This window comes from Cydia pomonella, chromosome 3, assembly GCF_033807575.1.
Source record: "Cydia pomonella isolate Wapato2018A chromosome 3, ilCydPomo1, whole genome shotgun sequence".
Taxonomy (NCBI): domain Eukaryota; kingdom Metazoa; phylum Arthropoda; class Insecta; order Lepidoptera; family Tortricidae; genus Cydia; species Cydia pomonella.
This window is the reverse complement of record NC_084705.1, coordinates 15621767-15640028: the sequence shown is the minus strand read 5'-3', so window position 1 is coordinate 15640028 and position 18262 is coordinate 15621767. Positions and strand designations below refer to the sequence as shown.

Sequence of the window (18262 nt, the reverse complement as noted above, 5' to 3'; positions counted from 1 at the left end):
AATCGAAATATAGTAAATATTATCTGTAAATATGTCTGCATTTTAAGCATTCTTGAAATCTAGAATACATAATGGAAAACATATTTTACACCCTTATTCAGCCGCAAGCCACCGAGTCGATTTGCAACATTAACGGCAACCCTTGTAAGTTGTGACGTCGGATACAGTTTGTTAGTTCCGTGCGATTAGTCGCGACTATGTCACCGCAACGCGCCGCGTGATCTATAACCGGAGATACGGCCTTTGAGGTGGACAAAGAGTTCCTAAATTTTGGATAGGAGGGTTTCAACAAATGTTTTTTGTACAATATGGGGCCCCGCCAGCAAGGCCCTCCAAGCATCTTAATTGGTGTGTAAAATGGAATATTGTAATTATTAACAAATAACTAATAATTCAAATGATACGAGTATACACTGTTGACTTGTACTTACGAAGGCATTTAGGAAAGATTTAGCAGTAATTTACCTAGTTTTATATTTAATATTTTTCTAACAGATGTTTCTGATGACACAAACTGAAATTTTGTGATCTTATTATATTATGATATTGCCATTCCGAGTAAATATTTAATATCATACGGAAGGATATTCATTTAATGAGTGCTGGTGGGCTATCAATAAAAGCGCTAGTGGCCTAAAAGTAACAGTAAATTTTAAGAAAGTAATGTAAGTACGAAATGACACTTTCTATTTACAAATTGCTTTACATATTTTATATTGATATGTTTCGTTTTAAAATACGTATATCGTCAAGGATTGTATTGCTCCCAATGCACTTTAGCGTCACTAACGTCGTACATTTTGTATGAGAACGTAAAATCGCACCTGGCTGGAAATATCAAGGGATTGCACTGGGTGGATGTTGTTTGATTGGCTATGCATTTTACATCACGAAAATACGGACTAAATTTAGGATACAAAAATACCTTTACAAATAATAATATAATTGCATGTATATAGAGATTATTTTAGTTTAGGTACAAGTGCAGATAGGGCCTGGGTATTTATTCTAAACCGATACAAATTTCAATCAAGGAGCATGAAGAGAGGTAATAAATTCTAGAAATCAAAAGGTGGAAATAATACTATTGCGATGCGTACAACTATTTTTTTCCTATTATAATACCAAAATGTATTCTAATAATATGTATTCAAATAAGGCTGTTAATCAGAATCTCTATTTTTTCTTCTAAAATATCTAGCAGTTACTATAGTATCATATCCATTCCTGTATTACCGGTAACTCCCTCTGTAAACTCGTTACAGTAATATTTATGGGCCTCACCGCACCACAATTGCGGTAGGACGACGGAGACAAACGAGAACCAACAAAAGATAGTTTGTAAGTTCCTTCATACTACCCCTTGCCACGACTTGCCGCGTCTAATTTAAATATTTGAAAGTAATTAATATTCAATTAGTGTACGGCTTATGGCTCGAGATTGCTGAAGTAGTTACTTTACTAAGTTGCAGTATTGCGGAAAATGAATTCAATTAGTGGTTTTATTTAATAAGGGGATGCGCTAGCTAATTTATTCAGTGTCATTGTAATTTTATTTATCTTGGGTTTTGATTATACAAGGTAAACAAAATTCTCGGGTTATAATGTCAACAGTAGACTTATTCAGCATAAAACATTTCAATTGCATAGCTTCCATACTTTAGATTTTATTCATATCTCACTCACTCACTCACTCACTGATGATCATCAAAACCCTTAGGGTACTTCCTGAAATCTTAGGGAGCTGAAATTTGGTACGTAGGATAGTATTAGTACACAAACAACAAAAAAAAATTCAAAAACTTGAATTTGTTTGATCCTAAAGGGGGTGGAATTTTGTATGGGGAATCAATAACCGCTGAACTGATTTAGTTGGGTCTTGATATGTAGATAGTTTTTGTTATGGGGAAGGATATAAAATAGTTTTCAATCCCAAAATCACCCCCTAAGGGTGAAAAAGGGGAGAAAAAGGGCGTTAGGGGCGAAAAGGGATTGAAGTTTGTTTGTATGGAGAATCAGTAAAAACAGATTGTATAAAAGATGCCTCCAGACAGTATTTCAGGATTTAAATTAGGGGATGGAAGATTAAGATTAGATTACGTTCTAACAAGTATGTATGCGCGAAAGTGACGGGCATAGTGACAAGTGATAAAAATGGAACCATGATACCGCGGCGGTGATGGCTCGCACTGTCGAAAAGTTATTAGATCTCATGTAAAGCCAAGCTTCTAACTCTACAAGCCCTTCTACACCTTAGTCAAAATGGCTTGGCTGTTTTTGATGGGATTGCTTTTAGCACAAAAATACAAAGGTTATTTGTGAATATTTGTATTTGTGTATTTAAGCGCAGAATCTTAGTTTTAATTACTTTCTATAAACTTAATTTATCTACTAATAATTTATATGCAAACTTACACGTTTTACTTAAATTTTGACAATTGCAATTTATGCTGTTCTAATTACTCGTACTTAATAAATATTTAGAACAGCATAGAATTAACGATTCCAGACGTTAATGAATTAAGGAACAATTTTGTGTTTCTGACTGATTTAAAGTAAATTCTTCCTAACGTAAAGGCTTGCTACATACCGATCTAACTAGAAGAAGGTTTCAGACATTCCGTCTCTAATTGGAACAGACTTTGCCGTAAATAAAGTAGGTAATCAAAGAACCTTCCTTTGATGCTCTTTCAATTGTTTCAACTCATAATACGCGGATAGGTATTGGTGCCAGAATAACATTTATTGGTTTACAACGTAAAAATAAATAACATAATAACTAGTTATTATAGATTTAGATCTAGACATAACACTAGGTTTATTAAACAAGTCATTGTCAAAATATGAATCTGACAAGCTAGGTTCTTTAAAAGACATTATAAATCTGTAAACTTGACAGCTAAAATAGCCTAAAGTCCTTTTCCTAAGACGCTAGTCCTCTTTTTTGAGTTGAATCGTCAGATTGTTGGATTCGACTAAATTATGTAATAAATAATATTGTAATTAATTATTACTTTCGTAGAATTCCTCAGCAGACATCTTGCAGGCCATACTTTTTACAGTTTAAAATTCTTACCATCCCTTGTCTATATATCTTAGTGGTGCTCAGAGATTTGATCAAACACATAGATGACATTGAAACGCAAGAACAAAGAGTAAAACGCTTTGCAACAAGGCGGAAAGACTTGGCCCTGCAATATTCCTCAACTCAAAGTGGCTAAGCACTGTGTTACCAAGCTGTTTATTTTTAAGTTTTTTTTGTAATGTTAAGTAATGTGTATATTGATTATTGATTGATTGTATAATTACGTTTCATACACACTTAATGGTGTTACTGAAAAAATAACTGACCTGAACTGAAGTGATGAGATAACTGGGCCAAGAATCGATGGTCTCCTTTGACTACTATAACACGAATCGTCCAGGTGGCAAGGCCTCTTAGCAACAAAGTGTAGGTACTTAAATATAAACAAAAAAAGTGCAAGTTATTTTTATAATATTAGGTTCCTTTGTGGTTTCCCTGCGTGACCGAATCAGGAATGAGGAGATTCGCAGGAGAACCAAAGTTGTCGACATAGCTCAGAGAATTGCCAGTCTAAAGTTTGCAAAGATTAGTTTACTCGAAAAATGTTGCACGATTTCTAATGATCGCCCTTGAGGGGCCCTTGAGTATATACTTAAACTTAGCAATCGATCACCCACCAACCTTACCAACACACATGGCGCAAAATAAACGACACTTTAACTCTTGTTCGTGCTCCGACATATTGTCGAGATATTGTATGGCTAGTTATAAACAATACTTGTAGCAAAGGTATGAAACTTGCACTAGAACGAATTTTTAGCGGAGGCGGAAATTGTTCCTAGATTCTCAATAAGCGCTTTATACCTGAAACCTCCGATCAAATGTGTTTCTCAACGATCAATAGGGAGTGAAGGCCACAGAAAGACTTTGTATATTGTTTCATATTATATTATGAGTACATTAGGTACCTACCTAACCCTGAAACAGGGTTAGGTAGGTACCTAGGTACTGAAATGCGAAATTTATACAAATAATATTGTTCCTTGTTAAGCATTTTACAATTTAAAAATATTGGCTTATATTATCACTAAAATAAAACAAGAAAATCGATAATTACCTTCATGTCAAGTTGTTGATTTTTTTTTCTTTTAATCCACAGCGCAGGCTTCGTCAAAAGCATAGGTACCAAACAGAATTCGTCCAATCTGCATAAGTGATAATCTGCCACAGGCTTCGTCATAAATGTACGTACAACATAAAATCCGTAACAAGCATTGTCCAAATTTGATTACAGACAGCGGCACAGGTGAAACTAAATAAAACATTTTAAAATAATATGGTTTTACTTATTTTCCTATGAGTATGACACAATCTTGGGATGAAGTAGGTCGTTGACTGAATAAATTTTATATTAGGTATAGGAAAATGATTTATCCAAAATCCGATCGCTCTCTAAACTTGGGTCACATATATTACATATATTGTAACTAGCACAGGCCTCGGTCTTTTTGGGCTGTTACTGCACACTGTCTTTAAACGCTGGTTTCAATTAAAATGTATTATTAGATATAGTGAAAAGTACAGCAATGTACATATTTAATGAATAATAAATAAATAAATAAAAAATCCTTTCGTAGTTTTAACTAATTTATCAATTTCATTATTTTGTAGGTATCTAGTTACATACATTATATATCATAAGTCTGGTGACCGATCAGAACTAACAAAAACTCAGGAGTTTTCACGTGATCATTACATAATTATGCATGCTTTGATATTCGCACACCTCTGGAGTTGCGTATGTCCATAGGCTACGGAGACTGCTTTTGCTTTTTTTGCTTTTTTGGGCCGTATGGTTGTTTGTCACCGACGTAATATTAAAAAAAAACGTAATTTCTCAATAGAACAGCGCCTACCCGCTTAAGGCGGTATACCCGCTTTAGGCTGGTCTCCCCTACAGCTGTGTCAAAAAGCGCATTTAAGGATAGTGCTAAATATAAACTTTTGATATAATTTATTATTCATTAATTTAAAACTTGGCTTACTTGTGGTATTCGAGCTAAATGCGTAGTTTGTAAAATTTCACGGTAACTGCCAAAATTTTCCTCCATAACCATGTTAGAGTGGTGCCGTTCATTCCAAAAGTTATTTTAGTAGGACTTTTTGTCACTCACACAGTAATGTTTAACATTTTTACTAAACAAATATTTTTAGCATAGGGGCATTTATTATGAGTTGATTTCCTTTCATTTTGACTGTGAGTTCTTGTGAGTACCTATATTTTATTTAACAACCTATTTAAAAGAGACATTATTTCAGAGAATCAGGAGGTAAATATCATAATTTAAACACAGGATAAATCCACTTAGAACTTTTAAGTAACTTCCCACCTGATACCACCAAGTTGCTACCGCAGGGGCTCATTTCTCAATCTGTATTTGACTAATATAATTAGTGTGTTACCATGGTAACCCTTAGGTTACCACCTTCTAAATGGTAACCCATAGGTTACCATGGTAGTACACTAATAATATTCCGTCATTACCAGTGGCAACATGTTGGTAACATATTGGAATAACCTTTACATAAGAATTGTCACTACAGACATCTGTTAAGCTGCGGTCGCAATCCGATGATTTTTTTAGAAAGTTATACTCCTAGTCGCTTACACTAGGGTAAGAAAAGCTATTTCTTCTCGTATGAAAAGGGAACTTTCTAAACTAGTCGTTAATAACCCTGTAAGATTTACAGAAATACTGCTGGACAGCCTATTTATGATAATGAAAGTAACAAAATAATACATTCAAGGAAATACGGTGACATTATATCTACCTACGTCAATATTTTAGGTCAATATTTTATGAAGCACACTTTTTTAAGCAGAAAATAAGCACATATTTTACCATTACCATACGGGTTTGGTAAAAAATGTACTTGTTTTTTTTTCACGATCAGTTTGGAAAGTTACTGATACTAATATTTTTCAAAGCTACTTAATCTTCATCCAAAAATAATATCAGGCCATCATCCAATTTATGTAAGAATTACAGTCTTACGAAACAAAGTTTTCTTTCTTGTAACTTCAAACATAATTGTTTATTTCAACCGATGCTGTGAAATGGAACAACAACTTGTATTGTTCAATTTTATGACCACTCGAAAGCTTTGCAAAGCCTATTGTCACGTCACTCTTCAAAATAACCGGGAAAAATAGGGTTAATACATTTTCATTGACATTTTCCTCTCCTTTGTTAACCGAAAATGCTGCGAAAGTTCTTTAGCTTCCTCGGTATTGACGAGGGCTTTTATATTGATTAAAACTAATTTTGTCGTGGAAATGTTAACACAATACAAATAAATGAATGTTTAACTGAGAGTGTTCCAGGATTTGATGGGATACTTAAAAGTAGGTATTTCATGTAAATTAGTATATTGTTATATGAATAGACGTTAGCGACCTTCTTGAATCGATGCGACAGCAACAATTGGGTAAGTAAAGTTTACGAAATTAAATGAGTACATTCACGAAGACTTAGGTAGTACCTATAAAAATTTCAGGTTGAAATAGACCTTGAATCTTCAAAACATAGAGTAAATTATAAGCTTTTAAATATGGATCACATTTTTAACCGACTTCAAGATTTCAAAAGGAGGAGGTTCTCAATTCGGTTGTATGTTTAAAAAAATATATGTTTATTACTTCATAACTCCGTCGTTTCTGAACCGATTAAGAAAAATATTTTTGTGATTGAATTGACATACAGATTGGTCCCGTTTTAGTCAAAATTTCAATTCTAATGATAGAATTCATGAGGAATCGAGGGAACTCATCAATCAAAACAAATGTGATAGGCATACATATCGTGATTTTTATATTTTTATCAACAAATCAAGCATTCACATATAAAAAAAATTACATTTGATGAAGTTGAACTGCTGATGCTGATCAGAATGGAACTCTTCAACGACGCATAGTTCACGTTTGGCGATTTGTCCTGTTCGCTGTGTTTTAAGCTAATTATTTATGTTTCTATCCTATTTACTTACAAATAGAACTTGTGTTTAAAAATAACTGCTAATCTATAGTTTTCTAGTAATTGTCTGGTGCTTTATTTCATGGTGTGAAATAATTTATTATAATTACAGTCGAATACCCTATTGCGGGTATCTTACCAGTCAACCATAGGGCAAATATGAAATGTGGGGTGGGTGCAGTGACAAAAAAAAAAACATTTTACCTCCTTTTCTACATAATTAGGCATAGGACGCCGTCTTTTTAATTTCATTCTATGAAATCCAAAATTAACAATAATCTTTCTTTCACCGGTCTCCCTACGATTAAAATTACGATTTTGTAGGTACTTAGTTATGCCAAATAATTTTGTTACAAATATTTCCGCGTTTATATAAAAATGTTTTGAATACAGTGGTATTCAAAATATTTGTCTAAAGTCCTATAAATATCCACTGATATTTATGAGACATTAGACAAAAGCATATTATTAGTTTGTATGTATCATTGTAGCAATTTGTTTTCACAACATGTACCTACTAGCCTACTAACTACTAGTAGTGACTTGCTAGTCTAGTTTATTTGCAGTAATAATTGGAAATGAAACTCCGTTTTCAACTCTTGAATTTCTATTAAGTAAATAGTACACTACTATTTACTAGATAATAGACCAGACCAACCAAATGTTACTAAGCCTCACGATTTAATACGCTTGCAAATATTTTTAAATATATCCCGCATAATATAACTATATCCATTTAATAGCGTAAGACGAAACTGCTTGAAAAACGCCATGTCAAGGGTTCCACAATACGTGTTTATTGCCATTGAAATGGCTGTCTTTAGCCGTTCACATCGACGGTTTTACTGCTTGCGTTGTGACAGAAATGTAAATTGATCCTTGGAACGGTTATATTTACGTTAAAAGAAAAAATAAATTTTTTATACTCTAATATTGAATGGAGGAAATTATATTATACTTGGGATTTTAAGTTCTTTGTGACTGTTTTAGAACATTAATTTTATCTAAGGTAACGGTTAATTGTGGTTATATTAATGTTTCGAAGGTATCTACTCCGCCGAGATCAGACGTAGCTTCTTTCTCCCATACACATCTTACCAGAAGTAAGTATATATAGAAATAATTGAATCCGTCTATAAACACCCCCACCCAGTTACAAGTAATAAAACAGATATGATCTATTTTAGTAACTGGATTTGTTGACAAGTTGGATTTCTGGAAAAGTATTCCACTTTGCGCTATGTGGGCGTATGTACTTCCGTTTATTTCTTTATTTTAGGCACTTACAATTACAACTTTGAACTCCTTGTGTTGTGCAAAGAAAGCTGTTGCGGCGCAGAGCAGGAGCAGAATTTAAAAGATTTGCTATTAATAGAGTTAGACCAAGCTACTACTGTGCAAGGGTTATTTTATACGTCATACTTCTATCAAATTATGACGTTTACATAACACATTCACAGTCTGGGCTGTCAAAATCGCTGTTAACTTAGATTGGTCTATGTCTTTCCTATCACGAAGCCAACACGTTGAGGCCCTTTTGACACTTGAATAAATAAATAAATAAATAAATATTATAGGACATTATTACACAAATTGACTAAGTCCCACAGTAAGCTCAATAAGGCTTGTGTTGAGGGTACTTAGACAACGATATATATAATATATAAATATTTATAAATACTTAAATACATAGAAAACACCCATGACTCGGGAACAAATATCCATGCTCATCACACGAATAAATGCCCTTACCAGGATTTGAACCCGGAACCATCGGCTTCATAGGCAGGGTCACTACCCACGAGGCCAGACCGGTCGTCAAACTTGAATGAAATGTAAGAAGGTACACTAAGCTGATGCTGCCTTTGCCCGTATCATGGGACGGACGCATAGGCAGCACACGCCCTGGCACCCACACACCTTGGTGTAAAGACTATTGAGTTGATGGAATCTAAAATAAACTGGGCTATTGGGTGAGAGCGATGGACTAAATAGTAGGCTATGCAATATAAAACTGGACGCCTGCCTAATAAAATGGTATACAATTTTATTTCTGGCAGACAGTGACTCGCCTATACGGTAATCCGGAAGTCACAGGTTCAAAAGTTCAAACCCCGACTGGTACCAATGAGTTTTTCGGAACTTATGTGCGAAATATCATTTGATATTTACCAGTCGTTTTTCGATGAAGGAAAACATCGTGAGGAAACCAGACCAATCACAATACTTAACGCCTAGTTTACCCTCTGGGTTGAAGGATCAGATGGCAGTCTCTTTCGTAAAAACTAGTGCTTACACCAATTCTTGGAATTAGTTTTCAACGCGACAACGCGAGTGGGACAAAGCGAGGAAAATGATGCTCGCCTAGCAGGAGCAGGAGCATTCGGATACGTAGAGTCGCTACTCCTCAACAACTCACCAAAAGCTGCCCTGCGTTGTCTGATTGCACTGGGAAAACCAGAGAGCGATGGGGTCGTCACATCCGTACGCCAATTATTGATATATTATTACTTACTCCGCATCTCATAAACGTACAAAAAACTTGTATAACGTTGAATACTTACTCAAGATGTTCCTTGTAGACGTCGAAGTCTGTAAAGACGAGCTCGACGATCTCGTGTGGCGCGGCGAGGAAGGTGTAGAGCACGCAGTCGAGGTGCGGCGGGTAGGCGCGCGGGTAGTCTGGGCTACTGAAGGTGCCGCGCTCCTTGCCGAGCGTCGAGGTGAAGCGGATGCAAGTACAGCCTGGCGAGAAAAGAAAATGGACATAAAATTACTTTTAACAGGCATAATAAACGTTCGTCGTACTAGCTTATTAGTATCATTAATTAGTCTGAAATTATCAATATTTCTTGAAGTATCTTTTATTTTATAGTGTACTAATTGTTTGTTGTGTTAATATGCTCTAAATATTACGTTCATTAATTGAAAACTTGTATTTCAATGATAAAAAATTTCACACACAGGTGGCAAGAACGTTATTAAAAACAAGATAGAATTAGTTACCCATATAATATCGGGTGGGACCTGTAACACGAGCAAATAATTAAAACATGGTGTTGCAGGCGTCCATAGGCTATGGTGACTGCTTACCATCAGACGGGCCGTATGCTTGTTTGCCACGGACGTGGTATAAAATTAAAACTTAGATGGTAAAAACGGTGATCTTTCAAAAATAATGAAGTCTTTAGACTTCCTATTTTTCGTATTAATTAAATATTATTTCAATATACGTCATCGTCTTTGTAATTGAAGTTGCTTGTAGCGCTTTAAACATAACAAAATCCGCAATACATTTTCAGTCGCTGAACAAATGTTGATCAGTTTGAAACGTCAGATTGTAGTTTAATTTTTTGCTCTTATTACAGGCCCCATGATTATATTAAAGGTTCATAAAAAAAATAAGACTAATGAAACTCATTTTAAGTATATACAGTCCAATTTCAAACAGCACCAAAGTTTGTGCCATAAATATGACAGCTAAGCTATAAGCGAAGTAAAATAAAATTATCTTCATATTGGAGCTGACATTAGAAAGAGGGATGAAATGATTGTAATAACATACAAAGTATCTCTACGTAATATCACATCTGAAGGAAATAAGCGTAGATATGTACTTATAAAAGAGAACAGCAATATAACATGTATCATTTAGATACGTACGTGAAAACTGTATTTATTTTTTGCAAAAAGTAATAAGTGTGGATATACGAGTAAGAAAGTACCTCAAAGAATTTTCATCCGAATATGTTGATGCAGAGGTTAATTTATATGTATGTATAAGTGAATATTACTTATATTAACACAGGCAGCTGCATAAGTAGTAGTTGACCCCCCTGCAAACAAACAATGCAGGGGGATAAACTATCTCTGTAGCTAACTGTACCTGTGGGGGTTAAATTAAATGATGACAAAGGTTCATTGGGTTGAACATTAACAGATGTATGATCCCCGTTGTAAGAAAAGATGTACCTACCTTACCTTATGCAATATTTATTTCAAATCAGTGGCGGTACACGCACAGTGGTAGAATTTTATTCTCGTTGTATTTATTTACATGTATGGTAAAAATGATTAGTACCTAAAACTTAATGGGCTTAGCAAACGCTTTGGATGAGTTTACCCATAAATAACGCCCATTAGGTTTTCCATTACTCTATATTATAAAACGTGTTATGACGATAAGGAAAATAATGCGCGAGTATTACGCGTGCAAACTGGCTAAGTTCCAATGCGGTATGTGGACAGTGGTTCCGTTTATCAATTTGGTTTATATTATTAAAGCAGCTATGTAGAAATATGAATTTACTTTTTAGACCATTTTCAATGAAAATATTGAAACACCGTAACGCAAGCCATATTTTGCACCGTATCATAAATGAAACCTAATACCGACAAACACGCGTGCTCGGCACGACACGACGCAATTATAGTTTCTTTTTGGTGTAGTAGTTTAAATTTTGTATATATTTTTTTATTATTTTGTTCAATTCGTTGCATACATAAAAAGTTATTATAACTGAAATTAATACTTTGCTTATTTCTGTAAAACAGTTTTTAGCAAGTTGGCTTAACTGGCTGGCTCGTAAAAGAGACATACCTTTGGCACCTGTATAAAAAAAAATATTCAGCATCAGAAACAGTAATGTCCATTCCTAAAGGAATATTACCTACTTATTTCATGGTGATCTCCAAAAGGTGGCAGTTATTGCGCTCATGCCTAAAACGAGTTTGTGCCGATGAATATTTAAGACTAAATCTCGTATATGAACTTTGTTTTACCTCATGTAATCTCGTTCGGTGTGAAAATGAGAAATCCAAGATGTTTTAGCAAAATTGAAAATAAACGTACGCAACGTTTCAGTTTGTGTTTCGGGGATATAGAGTTTAAATAAACTTTGCGCCATTTAAGCGAATACATAATATGAAATGGATCATATCATGTTCCCTCACTTTATATAAAAACGGCATATATCCTTGACTTCTCTGATAGTTCATTGCATAATAATAAGCATATTATTACAATATACACATAGCTACTAAGATGAGTGTCTAGGTGAAAACTGAATAACATACCCAACCAATCATTAGGGAATTGCTCGAAAATTTTCCCGCAAAGCACTGAGAGTACCTAAACTTTACTCCTAAGTCGCTTCCATCCATTTAAGATTAAGTAAGGTTAATTAAGACCTCAACATCTTCCATTAACAAGAAGGACTATATAACCCAATTAATCAACAGGCGAAATCTAATAAGGCACCACATTTCTCCTTTCCGGTATCCTGTCTTTAGCAATTTGTTAAAACTGCCAGAGGAAATCAGGGAAAATTCAATTATATGCCGCCCGTGTCCTAGCGAGCCAGAAGCTTTTAAATTATTTATCGGTATTTATCTTTCTTCGGTTCAATGTTTCTAATAAATGGGAATCGGTTCGGGGTGACACGAGTGACTGATGGGTTCTCTGCATGGGCAAATGCATTGGTATCGAGTTTGAACGCGGGTGACGGATTGGTGATTAATGCAATCAAAATGACACAGATGCCGATTTCGAGCGCTATTGATGACGAGGGTTAATACTATTTTATTTATCATGCACTTATAGGCCTATCAAAAATTATAACAGTGTATGACAGCAAGATAGAAAAGTAAAGTCCAGCATTATACGTTTTTTTTTAAACTTGGAACTAATCTCTTTTTTGTTTTTCGTTCTGTTTCTCCAACTGGTGAGACATATTGTGCTGCAAGTTGACACCACTTTACAAATAAAGCATTTTAAATCTCAAATGCCGGTAAATTGCGGTAATTTTGGTTGTACTCATTTGGCTCATAGGCATTCGCCTGTAATTCTACTAAAGAACGCATCATAATAACATGAAAACCTATTTGACAAAAACATCATCATCAACTGGTTAGTAAAAAAATAAGTAGCAACATATTTTTACGCGCACCGAATGGAGTATGTGCTAATAAAATAAGTAAGGGAATTTCACACCCACCGGGATTTATAGCGAGTCCTTCATCTACCGTGTGCAGAGATAAGTGGATGAGCAGAATAAGCGCAGTTGATGTCTGAAAAAGAAAAAAATTTTTTTATTTAAAATCATTTTAGAGATCCGTAGCCAAAATTGCAAAATCGGAACCCATATGGTTTCGTATATGTTAAGTGTTTAAAAGAATATAACGACTTAATTAAAAAGTACTCGGTCCCCTTAGAAATGTAATATTTAAGTAACTTCCAATATACAATAAAATGGTATTCATTCAATATGTACCGCTGGAAAACTAGACACACACCCAGTAGCTCTGTGAAATCTGATTGGAGACATAACCCCGGTATCTTTTATAGTCAAATAAAACCGAAATCATAATGCTGTTTGTGTCATTTGCTGTTTTACGACAGACACGTAGCTATTCTATTAGATACTCAAGTACATTGAATATGACACACTGATGTTATGGTTTATAATAAAATTATTGGGGAATGATCTAGACATTCTGATTGATATTGATATTTTATTCCTATTTTTAAATTAGTAGCAACCCTAAGGTCCGAGAATGATGGTTTTCATCATCTTTAGCAATTAGGAAGGCAGATAAAAGCTAATCATAGATGGTGCTCTTCTAGATTCCAAACTATAACAGAGAAAGATGTAAGTTGTATAACATAGGGAAATGACATACAATTAGATGTTCACCGTCCCAATAGCCTTAACCATAATCCTTTGATCTTGATTATTTTTTCATCTTGGCATTAAACCATCAGCCATTCCCGCAAAAATAAATAACAAAACCGCCCAAGAGCATGTCGGGCCATGCTCAGAGTAGGATTCCGTAGTTACTCTTCCGTCACAATAAGCTAAACTGGAGCTTAAAGTATGGTAGATTGTTAACCAAGGGATGAACTGTGGGTGTACGTCTTTTTACTATGAAGGGGAAACTTTTTGCGATAACTCAAAAACAGCTAAACTGATCATATCCGCTATAGTTTTCATTTAATGTCTTTCTTAAGCTCTACTTCCAAGATTTTTTTCATATTTTTTGAACCTATGGTTCAAAAGTTAGAGGGGGGGGACACATTTTTTTTTTCTTTCGGAGTAATTATCTCCGAATATATTCACTTTATCAAGAAATGTTTGTCGAAGACCCCTATTAGTTTTGAAAGACCTTTCCAACGATATCCCACACTGTAGGGTTGAAGCAAAAAAAAATGTTCACCCCCACTTTACGTGTTCCCCTACACCACCCGTGGTACCCTAAAAAAATTAAATTTTTAAATTTTATTGTACGACTTTGTCGACTTTATTGATGCATGCCAAATTTCAGCTTTCTAGCACTAACGACCACGGAGCAAAGCCTTGGACAGACAGACAGACAGACGGACATGGCGGAACTATAAGGGTTCCTAGTTGACTACGGAACCCTAAAAACTGGATAATGGACTATTCCAACACTATTGAACGCCGTATGAAAGCATTCATAATGGCACATGTTCCATGTTCATGCATCAAAGATGTAACTAGGTATCTTGATAATACCCGCTGCGTCGTCCTGCCCTCATCAAAAATGCCAATGTATATGTTACCGTAAAAACCCGTTTTCCTTACATTCGTTTTCCGTATCGCGTCAGTGAAAACGCGTTATCACTAGTTGAATCTACTTTTCCGAAACGCCTTGGTGAAAACTAGTTTTAATTGGGTTTTTTAGTTAAAACTAGTTTACACCGAAGCCTTACGGAAAAGTAATTTTTACTAGTGAAAACGCGTTTTCACAGAGGCGATACGGAAAATTAATGTTGAGTAAGGAAAACGCGTTTTTACTAAAAACGGGTTTTTACGGAATCTTATGTACTTACACTGTAACAAGTCTGATTCTGTAGGGAAGGGAAGGCAGCAAACAGCCGGGTTAGGTTACATAAATAGTTTGTTTAGTAAGTATTTAAATACGATACACTACATCCGTAAATTAAAAACCAATTTAAATAGAACACGCAAAGTTATTGAGCTATACTTGAACACAAGACCTTCGTGAGCCATAGTAACTATTAAGCCACATGCTCTGATATTCTGCGAACAAAGGCACACGAAGTTTTAAGCCTTGATTTAATAGCTACAGTCGCCATCAGATATATCGGAGCGGCCAAGGTGGTGTATTTGAAAACGCACTCTAACGCCTTGACAATAGAGGCGTGTTCAGATATTTGTATCTCGGCCGCTCCGATATTTCTGATGGCGACTGTAGATTGATAAGGCATAACTTACAAGAAAATGTGCATGAAATAACGCTGACCTAACTGACCAACTAAGATAATTATCATTTTGATTCTATAAGAAAAAGAAATATCACAGATGAATAGACAATTTTTCAGCATTCGAAATATTTACATATTATTTTTTTAATCGACTATTTAGGGTTCCGTAGCCAAATGGCCAAAAAAACGGAACCCTTATAGATTCGTCATGTCCTTCTGTCTGTCCAATTATGTCACAACCACTTTTTTCATCATTATAACACTAGTTCAGTGTGGGTTAGATTCGTTATATTAGTGAATCGTTTAGGGCTTCCTGTTCATTTGTCAAATAATATATTATAAGAATTTATAAAGTACACAAATTTCGTAAATTTAGAAATGTTCTCGGAAATTGGTGTAAATTTTCAAAACATGTTTCTAATTTGGAAACAAAAAAAAAATGTAACACATACATAAATTTACAGTCAGCGTATCAGTAACTTTAACTACAACAAAAATGCAACATAAAGTATGAGTTCTGATCTTTTGTACTTACTTAGTTGCATAAGTTTTTTATTTGACTACATTCTTGATGTAGGTACATAATATATTCACGAAATCTGTTCTGAGAAGCTGATGTAAGTAAATAAAACCCGAATAGCCAGTACTTAAAGCTACAAAGCTGTACAGATAAGTGGAGAAAATAAATAAAGGGAATGGTATCATTTAGTAAATATACGTGCAATTAAACCTTTCAGGCTTCGTTTTGTCTGGATAAAGTTTAGCTAGTGGACTCGCAGTTTACCGTAATATAATATGTTATGACAGCAAATGACGCTATTTTATTTGTAGAATTTAATGTTCTTTCTAATATAATTTATTCGCTTTATTTGGCTTTATTTACAGCGAAAAACCGTAAGGTAGAACGGGGTTGAAAGAACCACTATCATCGATCATCGTGCATATTTTGAGAAATAGACTAAAATGTTTGATGGTATTAAAAGGTACATGAGTATGCGTTGAGAATGTAACTGCACGCTAGTCACAGTTCGCCTCTTCGTATGAAGCAAGATTAATGCGAAAATGAACATCAAGCCTTGCAAAAGCTAAAAACCTAGCTCCCCGAGAGTCGAAACACGTTGTTTGCTGCAGGAAGTCTGTCTGGCACGAATGTCTTAAAAATTAGTTCAGAATTATGAATAGTACGGTCAAATTAACTCAAATTTCACTAAAGTCAGGAACTAATTCTAAGGACTAATAAAATCACTACGGATTGTTTTGTATGGGCTAAAAATCGAACTTCATACAATCGTTACTAAATTCACCCCCCCCCCCGGAAAGGGGTGAAATCGGCTGAAAATAATGTAATGGTTATAACTAAGAAGAGAAAAAAGGTGTACTCGGTGTAATTTGGCGTACGTTTTACAACACTTATATCTAAATTCGCACGTGTTATTTATGTTAATTTAAGCTACGGAACAGGTAAAAAAAAAACAACATTTAAAAAAATCTATTTTGGCCATTGCGGGTCTGGGGAAAGTAATGTACTCGGTGCAAATTGAGTAAATAATTAGAAAAAATATCTAAATCCAATGTCAAATTCGCACCATGGTGCGACACCCGGAAAGTAGTTTTTCATGTTTTACTGTCGTTGTACTTCGGGGGAAATTTTAATACTATTGGAAATTGATGCAATCATATTCATTTGATTTTGTTTACATTCGCACCCCATAAAAAATTGGCATTTTTATACGGAACATGCAGTTTTGTAATCAAGTACCAAAAACGTAGAGCAATAAATACACAGAAGCGACAAGCGCGTGATTAGTGGCAAGAGAAGGAACGCGCGTAGATGCACCGACGAAGCACGGCTCTTGAGGCACGAGTAGTGGCATGTACTGCAAAAATAGTAGGGTTTCTGAGTATAATAAATAATAATAATAAATAAATATTATAGGACATTATTACACAAATTGACTAAGTCCCACAGTAAGCTCAATAAGGCTTGTGTTGAGGGTACTTAGACAACGATATATATAATATATAAATATTTATAAATACTTAAATACATAGAAAACACCCATGACTCAGGAACAAATATCCATGCTCATCACACGAATAAATGCCCTTACCAGGATTTGAACCCGGGACCATCAGCTTCGTAGGCAGGGTCACTACCCACTAGGCCAAACCGGTCGTCGAGTATGCAGACAGACAGTCAACAAATTAAATACAGGTACACTCAATGTTTGTTAAATTCGAAAAATCGCGTTTTTCCATATACTTACGAAAACGTTAGACTACTTAGTTCACTCAATGATTGCTTAAAACAATAGTTCCGTTTTAATGCCAGAAGAAAGATTTGTGCTCGTTGCCCGTCAAAAGTGTCAAACAAACTGTCTCGGAACAATCGCTGCGCGTAGGGTTTGAGATCCGGATATCCGAAATATCCGGATATCGGGTCATAAGATCCGGATATTACGGATCCGTTAAATATGGTTATTGACCTATAACGGGAACAATTTTCTAATGAAATTTATGAATAATTTCATACCATTTTGTCATTTAAATATAGTATTTTCATATATTTAATCAATTCAAATACTAACAGCACATCAATTTTGATAGGTACATCATGTCACGCAGTAACTTTATACAATGAATGCGAATGTTGCTTAATGCAAACATTAGATCATTGGATATCCTGATGACTTGGGGCTATAGGCTCAAAACAAAAGCAACCTGAAGGCCAAGGCTAGGATAGTAGAGTAGGAAGGAGAGAAAATTGGTCTGATAATCAACCACTAGAATATCTCCAAATGAATAGGGCTAAGATGGTCGGCTCTTTATCATTTGTCATGAAGGGCATAGTGACAAGTGATAAAAATAGAACCATGTTGCCACCGCAGATCGAAAAGAAAAGACCTACCTAAAGTAATCGGGAAGAGGAGATAGATGTTCGAATCCAAAATGCCC

At 34.9% G+C, this 18262-nt stretch overlaps 1 protein-coding gene across 2 annotated transcripts in view; it reads right to left on the bottom strand.

The window, feature by feature from the left end:
• Positions 1-18262, bottom strand: part of LOC133516148 (suppressor of lurcher protein 1-like) — a 90690-nt gene that overhangs the window by 28818 nt on the left and 43610 nt on the right. For both annotated transcript variants that reach the window (XM_061848925.1, XM_061848927.1), the window contains exons 3-4: positions 13056-13128; positions 9624-9804 (exon numbers count right to left, since the gene is read on the bottom strand). In XM_061848925.1, coding sequence (XP_061704909.1) covers positions 9624-9804; positions 13056-13128 — 254 coding nt within the window. The remainder of the gene's footprint in view (positions 1-9623; positions 9805-13055; positions 13129-18262) is intronic.